General features: G+C 53.3%; 2 protein-coding genes across 2 annotated transcripts; one reads left to right on the top strand and one right to left on the bottom strand.

The window, feature by feature from the left end:
- Positions 1-211: 211 nt before the first annotated feature.
- LOC110595740 (ficolin-2-like) lies at positions 212-12,387 on the bottom strand. Its single transcript, XM_021712968.1, has 9 exons — positions 12,342-12,387; positions 7,379-7,426; positions 6,024-6,137; positions 5,057-5,156; positions 3,815-3,849; positions 3,201-3,328; positions 2,335-2,464; positions 1,349-1,483; positions 212-459 (listed from the first exon to the last, which is right to left on the bottom strand). The coding sequence occupies exons 1-9, from the start codon at positions 12,385-12,387 to the stop codon at positions 212-214; spliced, it is 984 nt and encodes a 327-aa protein (XP_021568643.1).
- Positions 12,388-12,767: 380 nt separating this feature from the next.
- On the top strand, positions 12,768-21,069 carry FCN2 (ficolin 2). Its single transcript, XM_021712965.1, has 8 exons — positions 12,768-12,876; positions 15,389-15,502; positions 16,372-16,425; positions 17,691-17,723; positions 18,198-18,325; positions 18,743-18,872; positions 19,698-19,832; positions 20,822-21,069. Exons 1-8 carry the CDS (start codon positions 12,768-12,770, stop codon positions 21,067-21,069), a joined length of 951 nt encoding a protein of 316 aa, XP_021568640.1.
- Positions 21,070-23,726: the final 2,657 nt, after the last annotated feature.

Below are 23,726 nucleotides of genomic sequence, written 5' to 3'. Positions count from 1 at the left end.
AGCATGCCGGGGCAGGGTTGGGCACAGTGGTTACTCTTAGCCTTGAGGATAGGAGGGTTTTGATGGCGATGCCAGGCACAGTGTGGGTTGAAGCTCCCCTATGCCCACAGGGACAGCGACCAGGGGCCCATGTTTCCCCCTTGTGAGGGCTCAAGGATATGCTCCCCTTCCGCCATTGTGCGTAAGAAGACCTCTCGATGGGATCCCCGAGCTAGGTGGGCCGCAACTTCATCTCAGACACCTTGTAGCTGTAGGAGTAGCCTTTCCCTGAATTCCAGTTGATGCCATTTGCAAAGCTGCTGTGGGACCCCCCGAGGTAGCGAGCATTCAGGTTTGACTGGTGACAAGAGGCATACCACCAGGCTCCCTGGTACACCTGAGCACAACTTTGATCATAGCCATCATTGTCTTGGTCTTTGGTGGAGAAAGGGTAGTTGTTGTGGGATGTCAGAGAATCACCTGTTCAGAAGAGGAAGTGGAGCGTTTTACACACAGTGCCAGGGAGCCTGAATCCTGCGTTCGGTTCAGAGCTGCCACGTCCAGCAGTCCACAGGGTGCACTGCACAGCTCCACTGTTCAGTGGACGTGTGTTCTGCTGGGACAGCAGTGTTGGCATCCCCTTGCCGGGACTACCCCAGCCAACTCACAGACGTGCTCTTGTTTAGAGGGAAGGTCACCCTCCAGGGAAAAACTCCAGGCAGCAAAGAGTGGAAATTCAGTCTCTGTAGAAATGCACTTAATTAGTTGGGCATGGTGGCTCACTGCTGCAATCCCAGCACTTTGGGAGGCTGAGGCAGGAGCACCGCTTGAGCCCAGGAGTTCGAGATCAGCCTGGGCAACATAGTGAGACCTCGTCTCTACACAAAGAAAAAAATTAGCTAGACGTGGTTGCACGTGCCTGTAGTCCCAGCTATTTGGGAGGCTGATGCAGAAGGATCGCTTGAGCCCAGGAGTTTGAGGCTGTGGGGAGCCGTGATTGTGCCTACACTGGACTCTAGCCTGGGCAGCAGAGTATGACCGAGAGAGAGAGAGAGAGAGAGAGAGAAAGGAAGGGAGGGAGGGAGAAAGGTATTTTACTATCTAATCTTTCCCATTTTCATCAATAATGATGACAACTAATAACAGCCACCATTTATTGGACTTTTTACTTCATGTACCTCTTAATCCTCATAGGTGTAATTAACTGTAGGTGATATTATCTTAATTTATGAATTAAGAAGCAGCTTTAGAGAGGTTACATCATCACTTAAGGTCACACAGAACCGGTAGGGCCAAGCCTCTAAGTGGGCTCTCCCCTTCCCAAGTCCTGCTCGGAAGCCCTGCCCACACAGCCCCAGGGGACACCCACCTGCAGTGCCCTCCACGAAGGCTCCCAGGACCAGCTTGTACTTCTCCGTCTCGCCCTCCACCTTGAAGGACGCGTACTTGGCAAACTGGTAGTTACCCTCAAAGTCCACCAGGTCCACACGGAGCTCGTTGGTCCCTGTGGGAGAGAAGCTTTGAGGTCCTGGCAGAAGGGCCCTTCTGGCTTCAGGCCCAGGCGGTGGGACTTTGGGTTCGTTTTTATGGGACATCTGATTGCAACATGGAGGGGATGTTTCCTCCAGGGCATTTGGAAGGTCCTTTGTCACAGGACGGGATATGGAGCCCTGGCCCCCTCGGGTCTGTCTTCTGCTCCTAAAACTTCCCTGCTCGTGATGATTGGATGGGACGAAACATTGCTTTATTGCAAAACTTTTGTAAAAAGCATTTGTCCCTGGAATGGGTTGTGAAGTCACCAACAACCAGTAGGAAGCAGCTTCAATCCTTCTTTTCCCTGGAAAAGTCCCCTCAAGCCCAAGGAAATGTCTCGGGAGACAGGAACAGGCTCTCTCGGGGAGGGATGGACACATGCCCCTTTCTCCAGGATCAAGGACAGTCAACACTCTGGGCAGGGGAGGTGGGATAGAGATGGGTTGTGTCTGTGGGAGGAGCCTGAGGACCAGGGAGAGCGAGGCTCCCTCTTCCCCTGAGATGGCGGCTTCGGGGAGGAGACGGAGGGGAAGTGAGGGCTGGGTGGGCCCGGTCCCTCCAGACCCTGCACCCTCCTGTCTCAGGTTCTGAGATGCCAACAGCACCAAGACCGGAAGGGTCTTCCCCTGGAGCCCTGACAACCCGGGGTCCTGGTGCTCTGAGAGCCTGCAGCAGGGAACACACATCCGGGATGACCCGTGTGACCCTAGGTGTCAGAGTCTCACCCCTGGACCGAGAGGACCGGTCTTGTGTTCCTGACCGCCCAGGTCGAGGGCAGGGTGACTCTATCCTGGCCCACCTTATCCCTGGTGCCGGCCCTACCTTCGAAGGTCAGGGCGTGGATGTGGTCGTTCCCCAGCCAGAACTCGCCCAGCTGGCTGCCGAAGCCCTGCTTGTACGCGGCCCAGTCGCGGTAGAAGTCCACGGAGCCATCGGCCCGTCGCTGGAACACCTGTGGGAGGGGCCAGGGGCAGAGGCAGAGGGTCTGGCTGCTGTTCCCTGGCACAGAGGACCCTAGCCTCCCACAGGAGCAGGAACTGTGAGTTCACAGAGCATCGTGGCCGGTGCCACAAGCCGCCTGCCTGGTTCTATCCCAGAGCCCACGTGATGGAGGAGGAAATGGAAACTCAGAGAGGGCAGGCGGCCAGTCCCAAGCCACACAGCAAGAGAGCAGCAGACCCCCTCCCAGCCTCTCCCCATGGGTCACCCCCCTGTCATTTCTTTCTTTCATTTTTTTTTTTTTTGAGTCAGAGTCTCAGTCCATCTCCCAGGTTGGAGTGTGGTGGCACACTCATGGCCACTGCAGCCTCGACCTGCTGGGCTTGGGCTATCCGTCTGCCTCAGCCTTCCAAGTAGCTGGAATTACAGGTGCACACCACCACGCCCAACTAATTTTTTGATTTATTGTAGAGATGAGGGCTTGCCAAGTTGCCCAGGCTGATCTCGATCCAGTGGACTCAGGCAATCCCCTCACCTCAGCCTCCCAAAGTGCCGGGATTATAGGGGTGAGCCACCACACCTGGCCCCTTCCTGTCATTTCTCACTGCCCCTGCCTTCAGGAGACAGAAGGGTCACCCTAGAGGCAGAGAGAAATAGACAGTCCCACAGTGTTTCCCCCTCAAGCGGAAGCTGGGCTTCCAGGACCCCAGGGTGGCCACCTCTGCCTGGGGACCCTCAGCTCCACTCACGGTCCAGCCCCCTCCGTCCGTGTCCATGTCACAGAGCACCCTCAGGGGTCGGCAGTCAGGCAGGTAGATGGTATACCAGTGGCTCAGGGAGTGCCCCCGATCGAGAAGGTCCTTACAGGTCCGTGGGCCTGGGGTGAGGGTGGGGACCGGAGAACAGATGCAGGACAGGAGACCCTGGGCAGCGGCAGGGGCAGGGGAGGGGAGGCCCAGGAGGGAGACCAGGAAGGAGTGGGGGACAGTAGGCATCTGCACGGCAGAGGAGGGCTCCAAGGCCTAGACAGAGATGCGGCCCCCAGGGCACCCAGCTCTGATGGCTAAGCCCAGTCCTCCGACACACCTCCCATCCCCCCACCTTGGTTGCCCGGGCTCCTGGCCTTTTGGGTCATTTAAAAACTATGAGAAAATTGCCATGGTCTGTGCTTATGCTTCCTGGGCCATATTTGTCACTGTCTTGAATAACCAGGGGACAAAATGGGCAGAGAGTCTTTTCTTTGGTTTATGTGTGTTACACCATTCTGGAATTTGCAGCGTCTCGTGCTGGACTTTCCGCCAAAGGCCACCGGAAGAGGCGGCAAAAAGCAGGCTATGGTGGAACGCAGGGTGTGGTCAGTCACCTGTCAGACAGGACCGAGCCTCCTCAGGTTCTCCTGTTTATGGGCAAGAGAGGACACACACGTCACAGGTCAGGAAATCGGGGGCCCTTCAGCCCCAGCTCACCCACGGACAGCAGACAGAAATGGAGACAACGAGCTGGACCTCCCTGCAGGACAAGTGGGGGTCTCCTCAGCGAGCCCCCCCCCGACCCTGCCTCCACTGGCCAAATGTTTCCTTCCCTCCAAGGGAGGCCCACGCGGGTTCTTCCTCCACATAGGCCCCTTTTCAGGTCCCTGACAAAGCAGAGGACCCCCTCCCAGAAACTCTACCGAGGCCTCCATGGACCAAAGAGAGGACCCCAGGCCCTCAGGGTCCTTCTGAGTCCCCGGGCTGCAAAAGCCCATCGTGGTGGGCTTGGTGACATGGAGGGGATGTGGTCAGGGGTCTGGGCACCTCCCTGCATTTTTACATCCAGACACAACCTGTGACTGAGCCCAAGCTGGTAGGGGAGTGCAAGGTAGGGCTTGTTCGCTGTAGACCGGTGGTTTCGGGGAAAGAGGGAAAGAGAGAGCATCCATGATCTACTTCGCGTTTCTCTCACTCTTCTCACATCCCTGGCTGTGACACAAGAGACAGCCTCTGGAAAGAAGCCAGGAGGGGACAGACAGGGCTCTCTGTTCAGAGGACAGAGGCCAGGGTCGGGGTGCGGGGGGATCGGAGAAGGGAGCAGACGTCCCCCGCAACACACACGCCCTCCTACGACCACATGAAACTTAGAGGAAGAGGACACGGTCTCAGATCCACACACAGGATGGATGCTTCCTCACTGAGATTCCCTCCGCCACTCAGTGAGATTCTCCCCATATTCCGTGAGGTTCCTCCCAGATTGAGTGAGAGCCCCTCCGACACTCAGGGAGATCCTCCCCCGTATTCAGTGAGATCCCCTCCCCACCATCAGTGAGATCCCTTAGCACACTCCGTGACATAGTGAGATCCCCTCCCCATACTCGGTAGGGTCCCCTCCCCCACATGGAGATCTCCTCCCCGCACTCATTAAGATCTTCTCACACGCAGTGATGCCCTCCTACACAGAGATCCCTCCCCTACACTGAGATCCCCTCCCCCACACTGAGATCCCCTCCCCCACACTGAGATCCCCTCCCCCACACTGAGATCCCTTCCCGCACACTGATACCCCTTTTTCTGGGCCCAGCTGGATCCAGCAGTGACAACATGGCAGCCTTATGAGTTCTGCTATTTCTCTTGGTCCAGGTCTGGAAGGTTCTCTCAGCATCTGTTCACTCTTACCTTTGGGTCCCGGTGGTCCATCCTTCCCAGGGGCTCCAGGGACACCTGGTTCTCCTGCAAATTGAAACACACACCCTTGAGCACCCCTGCCTGGCCCCGCCATGAAGGACCCACTCTGGACACGGTTCTGATTTCCAGTCAGAGCTGTCTTTCTGCTCAGGTTCATGAGCATGTCTCTCTGCCCAGGGGTGACTCTCGTGCACCAGAAGGCTCTAGACCAGCATCCCAAGGCTCTGCTGTCCACTCAGGGAACAGGACCTGGGGACGCAGAGCCTTCCCAGAGAGCCCTGCATGGAGTCCCAGCCCTTCCCCTTCCCCGGGTGAGAACCTGGGAAACCGCTGGGCTCTTTGAGCCTCAGTTTCCCCATCTGACATAGTCTAGAGGAGAGCTGTGGCCCCAGTTTTCAGGTGAGAAGGTGGAGCCTCCTGGAATCAGACACCTTGCCGATGGCCACATCAAGTGGGGGTCAAGTGCTAGGGAACACCCACAAAAACTCGCCTGAATGGGGCCTCCTAAAAGAGCTGAGAAGGAAGCTCCCCGCCCCTTCCTGGGGGCTTCCTCACACTCCTCAGCTGCAGGTCCCCATTGGGGGTGTTCCCCAGGACACCCCAGTCCAGAGGCGAACAGGGAGCTGGAGCTTACAGGGGCCACACTGGTGGGTCAGACCAGAAACCAGAGTTTCCACCAAAACACCCATGGAAAGCCCGTCAAATACTTCACAGAGAAGCTCCCTCCATTTTCAGAACCCCGGTGGGCCGGGGATGTTGGTCCTGACACTGGCTCTGGGCAAGGGGCCAGACTAAGATCTTGATCTGGGAAATGCAGTGGGGGGTGCCTAACTCCCACCTCATTTGAGAAGGGCAAGAGCTGGTGACCCCCCCATCCCCTTCTCCGACTACCCTATCCCAAACCACACATACCTCTCTCTCCATTGATTCCTGGGTCTCCCTTGGGCCCTGGGGCCCCAGGCAGCCCTGGGCAGCCTCGGAGAATGGTGAGCTTGTCAGAGCCCTCCAGGCCCACCACCTTCACCTCTGCAGGAAACACAAGTGGCAGTCAGTGCCTGGTCTGAGGGTCACTGGAAGTGAGTTTTTCCTCTCTGGTGGGGATTGTCACCCCTGGAGCACTCATGGGGGTGATAGGGTGATGGGGCAGAGCCCTGGCCTTGGAGACCTCCCTGTCGGAGGGGGAGTCCCCCTCCTCAGAGCTGTGTGCTCTGGGGCAAGCCACTGAACCCCTCTGAGCCTCTGTCCTCAGGGCTGCCAGGCAGGGATAATACTGACAGGGTTGTGGCAAGGTTTGTATCAGAGAAGGCAAACTTAAAAAATCTTAGTGTACTTCGTGACACTTAGAGCTTCACAAGCAGTGGCTACTCTCAGTAAGAGTAAGTCATGATGTTAAATATTTTAGGACACTTTGGGGATTGGGGTGGGCTTGGCATCTTCACTCCCAGGCCTCAGGGGTGATCCAGAAGTCCTGGCCTGGGAGGGGATTTCTTGGTCCCCTGGATAGAGGGACGTGTTGGCTCCACAGCAAAGGACGGCCGAACTGGAACCAAGTAGACTGTTTCCTTCTTTGAAAAAAACGTCGTAATTTTCTTGATTGTCAAATTCATACATCTCTTGCATGGTAGGTTAGGAAATACGGAATTACGCTGTGCTCTCGCTGGCAGACAAGGACAGCTGCTACTATATGGTGTCATTCTTTTTTCTGTCTTCACTCCTAGCTCACTGGTCAAGGCAAGTGTAGACTTCATCTTTTTTATTGATTTGCTTAATTTTTGCTCATTAATAAAGAATATTTAGTGATTTTAGGCCAGGAGCAGTGACTCGCACCTATAATCCCAGCACTTTGGGAGGCTGAGGTGGGAGGATTGATTGAGCTCATGAGTTTGAGATCAGCCTGGGCAACATAGTGAGACCTCGTCTCTACAAAAACAAAACATAAAATTAGCCGGGCGTGGTGGCGTATGCCTGTAGTCCCAGCTATTCAGGAGGCTGAGGTGGAAGGATCACCTAAGCCCAAGAGGTCAGGGCTCTGGTGAACTCTGTTTGTGCCACTGCACTTCAGCCGGGGCAACAGAATGAGATCCCAACTCAGAAAAAAGAAGAAGGAGAAGAAAGAGGAGGAGGAGGTTAAAACGTGCTATTCAGAGAATAAGGGAAGAACATTCACGAACATAGGGCTTAGCCTGGGGCCAGGTATGCAGTCTGTGGGCATCGGCTTCCAGGGGCATGCTCGCTCCATAGTCCTACTTGCCGGGGGTCTGACTCACCTGGGCAGGTGTCCTCACCCAAGGCCATGGTACACAGGAAGGAGATGACTAGAAGAAACGGCCCCATGGCCACACAGCTCTGTTCTGCTCCTTCTCCGCGGAAGGAGCGCTATGGCTCTTATAGGGCCACGGTCACCCCTGGCCCTGTTCCCCACCCCCGCAGGGGCGGCCACTTCCTCCTTGGCTTGGTGCCACCACCTGAGGCAGAGATGGCCTCAGAGCCCACTGTCCTCCGCAGTCCCTTTGCACTTTCCGCTGGATGAGCCTCACTTCCCCTTGCAGGACACCTACTGCCCAGCTAGCCTTGCGCCATGGGAGGGCCCGTCCGCCTGCCAGGATGCCTCCCCAAGGCCATGGCAGGCTGGAAGGGCTTGCGGGACCCAGCTCTTGAGGAGCTCGTTGGCAGATAATGGGCTTCAAGCCCACAGACATTTAGAAACGATTCTGGTGGCTGGGATGATCTCAGGAGAGACGGGAGAGCAGCGGGATGTTTGCAGGGGTGTTCAGATCAGGAGTCTCACGGCAGGGTGGCTCCCCTGAGACACTGACCAGGCACATGGTCATGCAGTGTCGCCAAAAGACGGGACTGTGGCTTGGACTGCAGCAGCTTCATGTGGGGGCAGGGACAGTTGGCATTAAATTGTTCCCGGGGGCCACGGCACACAGGCCCTGTGGAGGGAACAGCTGTATGGGCCTGGCCTTCAAAGCTCTGTCCCCATCTCTTAGAGAAGAGTTTTATTCTGAAGCAAATGCTCACCTTGGGTTTGTGTCCCATTAGAGACAGAGATGGTCGGCTGCCTCCCCAGCTCTGCCCTCCTATCGCCTGTGTGCAGGTGTTGAAAGGACTGGAGTCGTAACTCAAATCAGACAAGCCACCTATGAGACCAGCGGTTCCATAACATACCAGCTCAGTGGCCCTGAGGTCTCACACAGACTTGATTGGATTTCTCCATTAGTATTTCATATTTTCTTTCTTTTTTTGAATTGGAATCTCACTCTGTCACCCAGGCTGGAGTACAGTGGCACGCTCACAGCCACTACAGCCTTGACCTGCTGGGCTCAGGCAATCCTTCTGCCTCAGCCTTCCAAGCAGTTGGAATTACAGGTGTGTGCCGCCAGGCCTGGCAAATTTATTTTTATTTTTATTTTTATTTACTGCAGAGGCAAGGTCTTACCAAGTTGTCCAGGCTGGTCTCGAACCCCTGGACTCAGGCAATTCTCTTGTCTTGGCCTCCCAAAGTGCTGGGATGACAGGTGTGAGCCTCTGTGCCTGTCTTACATTAATTTTCAAATGGTAAACAAAACCTCCACTCCTGGGCTAAACTTCACTTGCCAAAAAGTATGCTTTTGATACCTTGTTGGGTTTGATTACTAAAATTTTGCTTAGAATTGTTGTATCTGTGTTCATGAGGGATATGGGTTTATAGGTATGTCTTTCTGGAGATGATTTGCATCTTGTTTTCTGGTCCGGGGAATGCTGGTCTCATAGAATGAGTTGAGAAGTAGCTGTAACTTTTTGATTGTCAGGAAGAGCACGGGAAGAAAGAAAGTCTATTATTTCTTCCTTAAATGTTTGGTAGCATTCATCAGTGAAGCCATATGGTCCTAGAGACGTCTTTGCAGACTGTATTCTCCAGACACAGTGATTCTTTGTGGACTCTATCCTGTCCTGTTGATCGGTAGGTCTTCCTTGACATCAGTACCACATAATCCTGATAGAGTTTATTCATCATAAAAATAAAGTCTTGACTACAATTTCAACCCATTTTTTATGTGTATATGGTTGTTCAGACAATGTATTTCTTGGGTGACTTTGGTAGTTCAAGGAAATTGTTCATCTCATTTCTGTTGTTGAATGCATTGGCATAAAATTGTTCCTAATAACCCTCTTATATTTCTTTTAATATCTGTAGAAAATGCGGCGACATTGTCTCTCCCTTTCTGATAATTATGTTTTGTGTTCGCTCTCTCTCTCTCTTTTCTTCTTTTTATTCAGTTTAGCTAGAGGTTTATACTTTCTATTGACCCTTCTTAGGGAATCAGCTTTTGGTTATATTGATTTTCTTTATTGTTTTTCTGCTCTTTGCCATTATTATTCATTCTCTTCTCCTTGTTTTGGGTTTAATTTACTCTTCTGTTTCTGGTTTCTTCAAGTCAAGCAGAGGTCGCTGATCTGAGACCTTTTTTCTTTTCCAACATGAACATCTAGTGCTGTAATTTCCTTCCTCAGTTCTGCTTTAGAGAACCCCACACTATCTAATATATTGCATTTTTGTTTTCATTCAGTTCTAAACTTATTCTAGCTTCTCTTTTGACCTCTCTTGTATTAGAATAATGTTATTTAGTATTCAAATATCAGGGTGGGGGCTCTATAGATTTTTCTAGACATCTTTCTTTTCTTGATTTCTAATTAATTCCACTGTGACCTGAGAACATACTTAGCGTGATTCAAATCGGTGGGAAGTTGTTATTTCAGTGGCTGATTTAGATCATTTATAGGAAGTCGCTTTACATCATCACAGTTGACCTTCCAGGAACACGAAATCACTTCTCAGACACCCTAAGAGCCCCACAGTAGGGTCTTCCCCTTTCTCCCCACCTGGTCTTGGTACAACTGTGGTCAGACCCTTTGGCTCATGCTAGAGACCCCACAGATAGCTTATGGCTGCCTGGTTTGTCCCCTCCATGTGGCATCACCTGTCCCAGAATAGTTGTCACCGTGTGGGCAGAGAGACCTGGGATCAGGGATGGGGCGGCTTATGTGGAAGGGAAACTTCCAGAAGGGGAAGGTCAAGGAGACAGTGGGGTGGGGCCCCGAAGGGCTGGGGCCAGACGCTGACTCGGCCACAAACCGGCCACATGCCTGGCAGAACCTCCTGCCCCGTCTGAGTCTCGGCCTCATCGCCCATAGCAAGGGGGTAATGTGACCCCCCGGAAAGCAGCCCCCTTCCGACATTTACACTGGCGAAGGTGAGGGCTGTGTTTGTTTGTGTTTATTTTCATTTTCCCTATTTCATTAGGTTTAGGGGTACAAATAGTCTTTGATTACAGAGTTGCCTCATATAGTGGCGAAGAAGTCTGTACTCACCACCCCCACCTGTGCACCTTGTACCCAATAGGTAATTTTTCATCCCTCCCCCTTCTGAGTCTCCAGTGTCCATTATACCAGTGGTCCCCAAACTTTTTGGCATCAGGGACCGGTTTCATGGCAGACAATTTTTCCACAGGTGGGAGGGAGAGAGAAGGTTTTGGGATGATCCAAGTGCATAATTCTTATTGTGTTTCTTTTAATAACAATTATTAATAACAATTCTTTTAATTACATTATTTATTTCTATTATTATTGCATTGTAATATATAGTGAAATAATTAGACAACTCACCATAAAAAAAGAGCCACAAGCAACTTGGATGGACTTAGAGGCCATAATACTGAGTGATCTATCACAGAAACAGAGAACCGAGTATCATATGTTCTCACTCATAAACGGACCTTGAACAACTATCCTAATACTATAAGAAAGGGATTGGCAGTGGTGAGAAACTGCCAGGGGAGGGCGGAGGCGGAATTGGCAGTAGTGGGAAACTTCCAGGGGAGGGAGGGGCACACTTCATCAACAAGGGTACCTGCTTAATGAACATTTATATACCTAACCCTGAATTGCACCTCACATCTTTTAAAATAAAAATTTTTTTTAAAAAGAGTCGCAGACAGAAGTGGTAAATAAAATAATGGGTGGGCCACAGATGGACTAAAATAAGTGTCAGATTCTGACTTAAAGCCCTGCCACCGGATACCGCTGTACAACTGAAGCACATCAATTCACTCTCACGGACAGGGTTCTGATAGGCACCTGCAAGCAATGGATTTATTACGTTCTCTGTGCAGTCAGACCTTACCGCTAATGTTCATCTGTCTTTGCACCCGCTCCCTAGCGCTGGCATCACCGTCTCAGGTCCACCTCGGATCATCAGGCTTTCGAGTCTCATAAGGAGCATACAGCCTAGATGCCTCGCCATGTGCAGTTCACAATAAGGTTCACGCTCCCATGAGAACCTAATGCTGCTGCTGACCTGACAGGAGGCAGGAGGGCTCAGGCGATCATGTGAGCGATGGGGAGTGACTGTAAACACAGCTCCCCTCCTGCTGTGCAGATCAGTTACTAACTAACAGGCCACAGACTGGTCCCGTAACATCCGTGCAAAGGATGTTATTTCATTCTTTGTGATGATTTAGTGGTATTCCACAGTGTGTATATGCCACATTGTCATTATCTTTTGGGGGGCAGTTTTGGGTTCACCCACGACTTCAGATCGTCCTTGTTTTTTATAGATGAACTCACTTTCATTTATTTCTGTTTATTAAAGATGGTGCTTTAAATGCTACTTCTGTCTTTATTTTTAAAGTGTAGATTGCAGATTGTACTCATCTGTCTTAAAATCTCCAGCTTTTCATTGCCATCTATAAGGAACCTGAAAATAATTATTGGTCCATCCCTTAACTTAGTTGCCTAAGCACCTTTCAACATTTTAACTGCATTTATACATCCGATGTGCCCAAATTCATCCTGTAGTGCTCTGATTTTCTAACTTCAGCAAATCCTTCTGAAAATGAACTGTTAGAAATATAACCATGTAAATTCACAACATGATAAACTCGGAATTTCAAGAAACTACCCCAATAATTTATATAAACTCAGTAAGATTTCCACATAAAATCACGCATCAAAATCAGCGACTCAGTTGGCCATTTTCACCCTCCTTCCCTCTCTCTTTCTTTTTGAGTCAGGGTTTCACTCTGTTGTCCAGGCTGGAGTGCAGTGGCACCATCACGGCTCACCACATCCTTGACCTCCTGGACTCCAGTGATCCTTCTTGGGCCCCATATGGCAGTTTCCAAGCCCCTTTGAAAGCACCCAGATCTGTTCGTCATGTGGTAAAGAGTCACTGCTGAAGACCCACACCCATAACCAACGGCCTAAACTGGGCATGAGGGCTCTGGGTATTCATACAGGGGAGAAATCTTTCTGTAGCAAAACGTTCTCAGCAAACTCTTCCTCACTCCTCGTCCTCAACTCATGGTGTCATCTGGTCATAGCTGGACAAAGGCGGGAAGGACAGGGCTAGGCTTCCCTCAAGGCCACTAGCAAGGCAGCCTCTTCCCTGGGAGCAGAGCTTCCTCTGGCAGCAATGTGAGTCTCCATGGGAACCCCAAGGTGCTGGGCAGAGGTCGAAGCCCTGGAGGTGATCTCCCATCTCCTGCTGGCGCCACAAAGCCGCCTGAGAGGAAGCGGCTGTCACTTGGGGGATGAGAAATTGGAGCCTGAGGGAGGCTGCCTTTCCCTGTCCTATAAGACAGGAGGGGCCTCTTACAGCAAGGACCGGAGGAGATGGAGCTGGACAGACTGGACAGAGCCTTGGGGGCCCTGGGCCTTACCGCCCTGCTGGTCGCCTTCCTGGGCATGGCCTGGACTATCCAGGCGGCAGATACCTGTCCAGGTGAGTGAACTCGAGGGGACCCCCTTGGAAACTTCTCATCTCTGAAAGCTAACAGTGCCATTATAGAGGGCTTCCTGTATACCAGGCTGTGCATCAAGCCATGTGCATATATCCTCTAAGGAGATGGCAGCTCTGCAATCATCGTTTATGTGAATAAACAGAGCCCTGAATAGATGTGGCATCGCGGGGATGAGACTTTTTGCTGCTTGCCCACCCATCACTGGGACTGAAGAAGCTTTCTTTCTTTCTTTCTTTCTTTCTTTCTTTCTTTCTTTCTTTCTTTCTTTCTTTCTTTCTTTCTTTTTCTTTCTTTCTTTCTTTCTTTTAATAACAATAATTTAGCAATAAAGGATTTATGTATTTATTATTTTTTGAGCCTGGGTCTTACTCTGTCACTCAGGCTGGAGTGTAGTGGCACAATCACAGCTCACTGCAGCCTCGACTTCCTGGACTCAAGCAGGCCTCCCATCTCAGCCTCCCAAAGTGCAGGCTACTGTGCCCGGCCCTGTTGCAGATTTCTTTCTTCTTTTCTTTTTCTTTTTTTGAGTTGGAGTCTCACTCTGTCACCCAGGCTGGAGTGCAGTGGCATGCTCACAGCCACCGCAACCTTGACCTGTCGGCTTAGGCAATCCTTCCACCTCAGTCTTCTAAGTAGCTGGAACTATTGGCATGCACTTCCTCGCCTGGCTTATTTTTTAATTTATTGTAGAGACGCATTCTCACCAAGTTGCCCAGGCTGGTTTCGAACCCCCGGACTCAGGCAATCCTCTCGCCTCTGCCTCCCAAAGTGCTGGGATGACAGGCTGAGCCACTGGGCCCGGCCCCTGTTGCAGATTTCTAAACTCTGTGGTCCTCGTGCCCTTGCCTGTCTGTAAAAAGCACATTTGAGATACTGTGTGGGGGGTGGGGCTCGTGGCACCGGCCAAGTAGGCACCGGTTGGATATTACGCCATCGTCACCATCATGGGGAGACAAGTTTTGGGCAGGCAGGAGCCCCCAGCACGGCGAGACTTTCAGTCCAAAGTCTGCGAGGTCTGGAGACAGGCTGTCTCCCCACTGTCATCATCCCCACGGAGTTCCCAGCCTCCTTCCCCAGGCCTCCCAGGAGGACACTCAGGTGCCCAGCCATGGGCTCCAATACCTAGGAGGGTGGGCTGAAGATGCAACCTCTGTGCCCCTCCTCTGAGATCCTGGCTCTGTCCACCTGGGGCTGCGAGGGAGGGTCAGGTACGTGTGCTCTTCCCGAGGCCCGCAGAGATCCATGCCGGAATTTCTGGTAAGCACAAGAGACGCAGGCTCTAACCTCAAAAGAGAGGCTGCCTTGGGTCGCACTGGGGTGTGTGCCAGGGTTGGCATCACCCTTAAAGTGGAGTTGCCTACAGGAAATAATCAGGAATGCCAGGAACAGGACGGAAGTCACTCGGACAAGAAACTCCCCAACTCCTCCCATGACTGGTCACGGAGCCGTGGGACTGGGGTGGAGCTATTTTCTTCTTGCAATACTCCCAGAGTTTCTAGGGGATCGAACAGTGCACAAACCACTTTCCTGTTTCTTAAATTAGGTTCTCTAATAAAAAAACCAAGCCTGTATTCCGGCTCCAGTTCTGCACCAACTGGTTGGGTGTCCTTGAATGCCGGCCCCCTCTGTGGAGGGACCAAGTGCAGCCCCTCCTTTCTTTGACCTGGTCCCAAGGTCAGCTGTGAAGGTCACAAGTTTCCCTCTCTTCCCCTGTCTCCTTCTCACCCGATGTTGATTATAATAACACAGTAGAGGCTTGGTGTGGTGGCTCATGCCGTAGTCCCAGAACTTTGGGAGGCCGAGGCAGGAGGATCATTTGAGCCCAGGAGTTGGAGACCAGCTTGGGCAATATAGTGAGATCTTGTCTTTATAAAAAATTTTAAAAATCAGTGGGACATGGTGGCGCATGCCGGTAGTCCCAGCTAATTGCGAGGCTGAGGCGGAAGGATCACCTGCATTCAGGAGGCAGCCTTGGTGACAGGATGAGACCTTGACTTAAAATATATATGTATAATATATGTAATTGTAAATAAATGATATCATATATATAATTATAATTATACAATAGATAACGGCCAAAATTGTGATGCTAGCCTAACTGGCATGAGCTGAAATAAGTCTATCCCCCCAGCAGCCCCAAGGACAGAGGCTCAGAGGGGCCAAGTGACTTACCCCAGAACACACAGCACCGAGGAGGTAGGGTTTCCCCTCAGGCAGGGTGGCCTCCAATGTCAGGACTCTGCTTCATCATCTCTCTCCTCCCTACCAGTGCCCCAGGGATAAGGGCAGACCAAGTCCCCACCCGAGCTGGAAAGAGTTCACTTCCAGGCCTACCCTTGAGCTGAAGTGGTTGCAACGCTCTGTCTGCAGCCACCTGCCCAGGCCCAATGTCCCCAAGGAAGCAGGTGCCCTTTGGTCAGTGTCTTGTCTGCATCTCTGCGGAGTCTTCAGACCCCAGTCGCTGACACTGACTGCCACTTGTGTTTCCTGCAGAGGTGAAGGTGGTGGGCCTGGAGGGCTCCGAGAAGCTCACCATTCTCCGAGGCTGCCCAGGGCTGCCCGGGGCCCCAGGGCCCAAGGGAGACGCAGGCACCAGCGGAGAGAGAGGTGCGTGCCGGCCCGGGTAGGGTGGTCGGAGATGGAGGTGGGGTGCCACCGGCTCTTGCTCTTCTGAAATGAGGTGGGAGTTGGGCACCCCCCACCGCGTTTCCCAGATCAAGAGCTTAGTCTGGCCCCTTGCCCAGAGCCAGTGTCAGGACCAACATCCCTGGCCCACTGGGGTTCTGAAAATGGAGGGAGCTTCTCTGTGAAGTATTTGACGGGCTTTCCACGGGTGCTTTGGCGGAAACCCTGGTTTCTGGTCTGACCCACCAGTGTGGCCCCTGCAAGCCCCAGCTCCCTTTTCGCCTCTGGACTGAGGTGGCCCAGGGAACGTCCCTGATGGGGACCTGCAGCTGAGGAGTGTGAGGAATCCCCAGGAAGGGGCGGGGAGCTTCCTTCTCAGCTCTTTTAGGAGGCCCCATTCCGGCGAGTTTTTGTGGGTGTTCCCTAGCACTTGACCCCCACTTGATGTGGCCATCGGCAAGGTGTCTGATTCCAGGAGGCTCCACCTTCTCACCTGAAAACTGGGGCCACAGCTCTCCTCTAGACTATGTCAGATGGGGAAACTGAGGGTTAGGGTCCAGCGGTTTCCCAGGTTCTCACCCAGGGAAGGGGAAGGGGAAGGGCCGGGACTCCGCGCAGGGTTCTCTGGGAAGGCTCTGCATCCCCGGGTCCTGTTCCCTGAGTGGACAGCAGAGCCCTGGAATGCTGGTCTAGAGCCTTCTGGTGCACGAGAGTCACCCCTGGGCAGAGAGACATGCTCACGAACCTGAGCAGAAGGAGGGATCTGACTGGAAATCAGAACCGTGTCCAGGGTGGGTCCTTCAGGGCCGGGCCAGATTGTGGAACTCAGGGGTGTGTGTTTCAATTGTCAGGAGAACGAGGTCCCCCCGGAGCCCCTGGGAAGGCAGGACCACCTGGCCCCAAGGGTAAGAGTGGATAGATGCTTTAAGAACCTTCCAGACCTGGAGCAGAGAAATATGGCAGGATTCCTGGGGCCGCCACTCTGTTATTGCTGGAGCCAAATTCTACCACCAGGCGGGGACCCCAAGGGCTGGGTCCAGAAAAGGGCTATCGGTGTAGGGGAGGGGATCGCTGTGTGTTGGGAGGGGCTTTCAGTGTGAGGGGTGGGGCTCTCAGTCTGGGGGAGGGGCTATGAGTGTGGGGAGGGTCCCTAAGTGTGGGGAGGAGCCCTCAGTGGGTCTGGGACCAGGTTCCGCCCCTCTAAGGTCTATGTGGCTGGCGTTGGCGGGTGGTAGGAACCTGGGCATCTTCTCACCTCTGCATGCCCCCACCCTCTCTCTCTGTCCTGCAACCCCCGACCCCTGAGCATGACACCCTGTGTCTTTGCATCATGGCTTCTCCCCACTGTGGTGTCGTAATTTGGGGGCAATAATTAAAAACCCAGGTTGACCGGAGGTGGCAGGGGATATTAGTAACAAGGTCAGGTCACAAGGGTTCGTAATGTATAAGGTATACATTCTCAGTATAAACAGATACATTGAAAATGTATAGCTGCCCTGCATGTACATGTTATATGTGGTTACATATAATGCATAAAATAGAACACGTCTTCTGATGGATTTTCCTGCTGATTGTTCAGAAAAGTCAGAGAAATGTGCGGCAGGGTTGCATCCTGTTACTTGGCCCTCCTTCACCACTGAGCTGCTCAGACCTGTCTTTTGGTGTCGCTACATAAGGGCACGGTTTACTCTCCTGAAACTCCAGGCTTGCGCCCTAAGCCAACTAATTTTTAATTTTTGGTGGCAGTGAGGTCTTGCTATGTTGCCCAGCCTGGTCTCAAACTCCTGGGCTCAAGTGAGCCTCTCAACATGTTGACTCCACATGTAAAAAATACCCATTTACCCAGACGCCAAATAGACACCCTGCCCTGCCCCCTCGTGCCGTGTCTACAAAGACAGACAGGTGGGTCTGGAGTCTTCGGGGCCTTTGGGGGGTCCCGTGGTACCATGCCCCCACCCCACGTGGTGGAGGACACCACCAATCAATGCAAATGTGGGGGCCAGAAGGGCCACCATCACCCAAGCAGCCACAGACGGCAGTGGCTTTTCTGGGGGGCAGTAACCACCTTCACGCCAGAGAGGAAATCAAGCCCTGACACATCCCACTCTGTGCTGGGACGAGCCTTTTGACTTCCCACCCTGTGTGTTTGCCTGTCTGTCCCTCCTTCCAGGACACCCTTGGAAGCTTCAGGATTGCAGTTCAGGTGGGTGGCGGCCCCGGGTCCCTCAAGCCAGTCTGCCCTGTCCACTGCAGCCCCGCCTTGCCACAGCTTGCTGGGAGCACCCAACAGGGGCCTATAGCAGCACCCAGATGTTCTGCAGTTCACAGCCCCAAGCCCACCCGTCCTCCCTCTCTGCACTGGCCACTTACACAAGTCGGAGGTGCCTGGTCACCCGCCAGGGGCCTTAGAAAATGTGAGAAATGACGCCCAAAGTCCTGTGCTCCAAAGACCGGGTACTGGGAGACCAAAGTAGCGGGGGATGGGAGACCGGGGGAAGGGGCTCGGCCATCAGAGCCGGGTGCCCTGGGAGTCACATCTCTGTCTAGGCCTCAGAGCTCTCCTCTGCCATGCGGATGCCCGCTGTCCTCGCCTCTCCCCTTTGGCCTCCCCTCTCCTCCCATGCCCCTGCCCAGGACCTCCCATCTTGTATTTGTTCCTTGCTTCACCCCCGCCCAGGCCCACAGACCTGTAAGGACCTTCTCAACGGGGGGCACTCCCTGAGCGGCTGGTATACCGTCTTCCTGCCTGACTGCCGGCCCCTGACCGTGCTCTGTGACATGGACACGGACGGAGGGGGGTGGACTGTGAGTGGGGCTGAGGGTCCCTGGGCAGAGGAAGCCACACTGGTGTCCCGGAGTCTGGGCTTCTGCCTGGTGGGAGAACACTCTGTGGGAATGTCTATTTCCCTTTTCATCTAGAGTGATCCTTCCATTCCCTGAGGGTGGGCACGGTGAGAAATGATGGAAGAAGTGACCTGTGGGGCCAGGCTGGGAGAGGCCCACTGCTCTCCTGCTGTGTGGCTTGGGGCTGGCTGCCTGCCCTCTGAGCCTCCATTTCCTCCTCCATCAAGTGGGCTCTTGGACAGGACCAGGTGGATGACTGTGGCACTGGCTGACCACAACGCTCTGTGAATTCACAGTTCCTGCTCCTGTGGGAGGCCAGATTCCCTGTACTGTGGGATGGCAGCCAGTCCCCCGCCTCTGTCCCCTGCCCCTCCACAGGTGTTCCAGCGACGGGCCGATGGCTCCGTGGACTTCTACCGGGACTGGGCCGCGTACAAGCAGGGCTTTGGCAGCCAGCTGGGCGAGTTCTGGCTGGGGAACGACCACATCCACGCCCTGACCTCCCAGGGTAGGACTAGCACCAGGACTGGGGGGTGGGACCAGATGGAGTCACCTTGCCCTAGACCTGGGCGGTCAGGAACATCAGCCCAGGGGTGAGGCTCAGGGCACACGCAGGGTCAAATGCGTCCCCTGCTACAGGCTCTTGGTGCACCAGGACCCCAGGGTGTCAGGGATCTGGAGGAAGACCCTTCCGGTCTTGGTGCTGTTGGCATCTCAGAACCTGAGACAGGAGGGTGCAGGGTCTGGAGGGACCGGGCCCACCCAGCCCTCACTTCCCCTCCGTCTCCTCCCGAAGCCGCCATCTCAGGGGAAGAGGGAGCCTCGCTCTCCCTGGTCCTCAGGCTCCTCCCACAGACACAACCCATCTTATCCCACCTCCCCTGCCCAGAGTGTTGACTGTCCTTGATCCTGGAGAAAGGGGCATGTGTCCATCCCTCCCCGAGAGAGCCTGTTCCTGTCTCCCGAGACATTTCCTTGGGCTTGCGGGGACTTTCCAGGGAAAAGAAGGATGGGAAGCTGCTTCCTACTGGGTGTTGGTGACTTCACAACCCATTCCAGGGAAGAATGCTTTTTACAAAAGTTTTGCAATAAAGCAATGTTTCGTCCCATCCAATCATCACGAGCAGGGAAGTTTTAGGAGCAGAAGACAGACCCGAGGGGGCCAGGGCTCCACAACCCCTCATGTGACAAAGGGTTTTCCAAATGCCCTAGGAGAGACCTCCCCAGAGATGTCACATTCAGATGTCCCATAAAAGTGGACCCAAAGTCCCACCACCCGGGCCTGAAGCCAGAAGGACCCTTCTGCCAGGACCTCGAACCCTCTCTCCCACAGGGACCAACGAGCTCCGTGTGGACCTGGTGGACTTTGAGGGCAACCACCAGTTTGCCAAGTACGCATCTTTCAAGGTGGAGGGCGAGACGGAGAAGTACAAGCTGGTCCTGGGAGCCTTCGTGGAGGGCACTGCAGGTGGGTGTCCCCTGGGGCCGTGAGGGTGGGCGGGGCTTCCAAGCGGACCCGGGTAGGGGAGAGAGCCTACTCAGAGGCCTGGCTCTGTCTGCCCTGGTGAACTTGGCTTGCGGGCCCACCTCTCTGAATCTGGTTTCTTCATCTTGAACGGGGGCTTTACCCCTCAAACCTTGTACCAGTCCTTGTCCTGTTAGGAGCCAGGCTGCACAACAGAGGTGAGAGGCAGACAAGTGAGTGAAGCTTCATGCTTATTTACAGCCTCTCTCCATCACTCTCATGACCACCTGAGCACCGCTTCCTATCAGATCAGCAGTGGCATTAAGATTCTCATAGGAACGCGAACCCTAGGTGAACTCTGCATGTGAGGGATCTCCTTATGAGAACCTAATGTCCGATGGTCCATCCAGTAAAAGTAGGACACTTGAATCATCCCAAAACCAACCTCTCACCCCTCATCCCCAGAAAAATTGCCTTCCACAAAACCGGTCTCTGAAGCCAAAAAGGTTGGGGACCGCTGATCTAGAAAGCCGACCCTGACCCCTGTGGCCTATACAGTGTTGCGGGGGTAGGGGTGTCTCGGGACGGGACCGGAAGCATGGCTGCAGAAATCCCAGAATGGATGTCCTGGCAGGAAGGAAGTCGCTTCAGAGGGGAATCTATGCTCAGGGACAGAAACGGATGTCTCTGCGGAAAGTGGCCGGGAGGGGTCTGCCGTGGCAGAGTCTGGGAGGTGGAGCATGACTCTCCTTAGCTCCTGGCTCCCGCTCGTCCACAAAATAAAGAGAGCACACCGTCGGTGGCAGGGGCTGGACCCAAAGGTAGTTTGCTACGATCACTGTCAGCTGCAGAGCTGTGTTCACGGGAGTCTTGTACTCCTCGCGCAGTGCGCAACCCGCACGACTAGACGCGGACAACCCACCAGGCCAGGCCTCGGGCTTCAGGACTGAGGAGCACTGCCTGTGACCATGCTCCCATTTCGTCCTGCACAGGTGATTCCCTGACGTCCCACAACAACCAGTTCTTCTCCACCAAAGACCAGGACAATGACCCGAATTCTACAAATTGTGCTGCGCAGTACCAGGGAGCTTGGTGGTACCAAAAATGTCATGTGTCAAACCTGAATGGCCGCTACCTCGGGGGGGCCCACGAGAGCTTTGCCAACGGCATCAACTGGAAGTCGGGGAAGGGGTACAACTACAGCTATAAGGTGTCGGAGATGAAGGTGCGGCCCGCCTAGGCCAGGACCGGGCCTCTGGGACTCCTGGCACATCTGTGGGGGGTGTCGGGTAGGGGAGCTGGACCCAGGGCTTGGAGGGGAAGGAAATGTTGTAATTCTAAATTACATCTGTCTTGCTACAAGGAAGAGGCTCACATCCCAATCTATCTCTGCCATCGCCCCTCTAGGCTTGTGATATTCACAGATTTCAAACCTCTGTCTCCCCTTGGCAATGTGTAAGAGCATATTACTGCCTGGGCATGATGGCTCATGCCTGTTATTCAAGCTCTTTGGGAAGCCAAGGCAGGAGAATTACTTGACCCAGGAGTTTGAGGCCAGCCTGGACAACATAACGAGACCTGTGTCTACAAAAATTAAGAAATTAGCTGGGTTTGGTGGCACGTGCCTGTGATACTAGCTACCTGAGAGGCCGAGGCAGGAGGATCGCTTGCACTCAGAAGGTGGAGGCTGGAGTGAGCTAAGATTGCACCACTGAACTCCAGCTTGGGGGACAGAGTGAGACTCTGTCTCTGGAAAAAAAAGGTATGTTTATGACCACACCCTGCCAGCAAGCACCAACATTAAGGTAAATCTCAAAGCTTTGACACTCAGACCTGGGGCAGACTAAATGCATTCTTGGGTCTGCCCCTCTGTCCGGTCCTCTCTGTGGACCGGGCGGCTGGTGGAATGAGAAGGCCTGTTAGGAGACAAAGCTTCTCCTGAGCTCAGAGATCACGTTGCCCGTCCGAGGCCCCTGGCCTCCCTGTCCCAGCCCTGCCCGCTAATCTACACTACCCACCTGCTCTCCTGGATTCCTTGAGAGTCACTCAAGACAGCCTCACACGTCAAACCAAGGGTGATGGTATGCCCGCGAATCCTCCTCAAAAATAAAACAAAGGTTGCCAGGCACAGTGACTCACGCTTGTAATCTCAGCACTTTGGGAGGCTGAGACAAGAGGACTGCTTGAGCCCAGGCATTCAAAGTCAGTCTAGACAATGTAGCAAGACCTCATCTCTACAAAAAAATTTTTAAAAAATGAGCCAGGTGTGGTGGTAGGCGCCTATAGTCCCAGCTACTTGGGAAGCTGAAGAGGGAGGATCACTGAAGCCCAGGAGGTTAAGGCTGCAGTGAGCTATGATTGTGCCACCGCAATCCAGCCTGGACCACAGAGTGAGACCCTGACTCAAAAGACAAACAAACAAACAAGCAAAGGTCCAAGAAGGCAGGTGGCTGTGACTGACAGAGTGCCAGGGGAGGGAAAGCCATTCCCTTGGTCAGGAGCAACCAATCCAAAGCTGCCCTGACACAGAGCCCAACACAGGTGTGGATTAGACAGAGAAATTCCTTCCCATCTGCTTCTTGCAGACAGGTGCCCTCAGCGAGCACGGTGGCTTGAGCCCAGGGACTTGTGTCTGCTGAGGATGGTACCAGCTTTCTCCCACTGCCCCCACCCAGGACCCGTTCTCCTACCCACTGTGTGGACAGCTGGGAGGATTTCAGAGGCTCCACCTTCTCCAGCTGTGGCTGGTTCTGAACTCTAGTGTTACTATCTGGGTCTCTGGATCCCTCTTACTAATGCCTGGTGGCATGGGATGTAGTTGCACCATGGGTTCTTAACACGCCACAGAGAGGAATTTCAGAGCAAGAAGCAGGGAGAGTTTTAAAGTACAATTTACTGGAGAGAAGAAAAAAAATGTTCAAGAGAATGCGAATGGCCTTGAGGGAAAGGGCTTATGCTTGCTGCTAGCAGAAAGCTTCGAATATTTTCCAAACTGATGATTAAGCAACCTGTTTCTTTTTTCTTTTCTTTTCTTTTGTTTTAGTTGATTCTCACTCCATCACCCAGGCTGGAGTGCAGTGGCATGATCACGGCTCACCACAGCCTTGACCTTTTGGGCTCAGGCACTCCTGCCTCAGCCTCCTGAGCAGCTGGAATTACAGGTGCACACCACCACACCTGGCTAAGTTTTTTAAAACATTATTACGTAGAGATGAGGTCTCACGATGTTGCCCAGGCTGGTCTCGAACTCCTGACCTCAAGCAATCCTCTTGCCTTGGCCTCCCAAAGTGCTGAGATTCCAGGCGTGAGTTACCAAGCCGAGCTAAACAACCTATTTCTAAACTAAGTTTTCATCGCAAGTTTCAATTCTTATCTTTTTGCTCCTAAGTTTGCTTGTATCACCAAAAACTTTTGAGATAATAGGAAAAGTTGCTGTTTAATGAAGTTTTCTCTTAGAGCACCATGCCTCAGTGCCCCTGGTCACTTCCTTCTGTCCTGTCCTCCATCCTTGTAGCCAGCCACCCCATATTCTGAAGCTAGATTTCCATCAGTGCACACTTGTTTAAAGGAGTCATGTCCCAATAAGTCGGTGCCCAGATGCCAGCCATCTGGTTTCCTAATGCTCTAAGCCTGCCTGTGGGAAGCTCACTAGTTATGTCTAAACTAAGCTAGCTGTCTTACCTCATTACGATAGCTGTGGTCCTGTTCTTTGTTCAGAGAGGTTCCAGATGGGTCCAACGTGGCTACAATCCTTCCCTGAGTTTGTTTATCTGGGGCCACAATTCCCCCCTCTTTCCCTCATGAGGGTCCCTTAGATGGGTCTCAGTTGGTCTGAGAATCACACAAAACACGGAGTGGCGTGTGTCTAGGGTTCTTCGGGGAGTGTCCACGGCTTCC

The sequence above is a fragment of the Carlito syrichta genome, unplaced genomic scaffold (assembly GCF_000164805.1).
Source record: "Carlito syrichta isolate Samal-C Ts95f unplaced genomic scaffold, Tarsius_syrichta-2.0.1 Scaffold303895, whole genome shotgun sequence".
In the NCBI taxonomy this organism is placed as follows: Eukaryota; Metazoa; Chordata; class Mammalia; order Primates; family Tarsiidae; genus Carlito; species Carlito syrichta.
Note: the sequence above shows the minus strand (reverse complement) of the source record. Positions and strands in the feature narration are given on the sequence as shown.

Bases quoted from the DNA above. Each gene is read 5' to 3' on its own strand.
- LOC110595740 (XM_021712968.1), bottom strand. From the start codon at position 12,387: ATGAATACCCAGAGCCCTCATGCCCAGTTTAGGCCGTTGGTTATGG. The intron at 7,427-12,341 runs GTGTGGGTCTTC...CGTTTCTTCTAG, and splicing joins GTTTAGGCCGTTGGTTATGG to TCATCTCCTTCCTGTGTACC. The intron at 6,138-7,378 runs GTGAGTCAGACC...TGTTTCCTGCAG, and splicing joins GGGTGAGGACACCTGCCCAG to AGGTGAAGGTGGTGGGCCTG.
- FCN2 (XM_021712965.1), top strand. From the start codon at position 12,768: ATGGAGCTGGACAGACTGGACAGAGCCTTGGGGGCCCTGGGCCTTACC. The intron at 18,326-18,742 runs GTGAGTGGGGCT...GCCCCTCCACAG, and splicing joins CGGACGGAGGGGGGTGGACT to GTGTTCCAGCGACGGGCCGA. The intron at 18,873-19,697 runs GTAGGACTAGCA...TCTCTCCCACAG, and splicing joins CCACGCCCTGACCTCCCAGG to GGACCAACGAGCTCCGTGTG.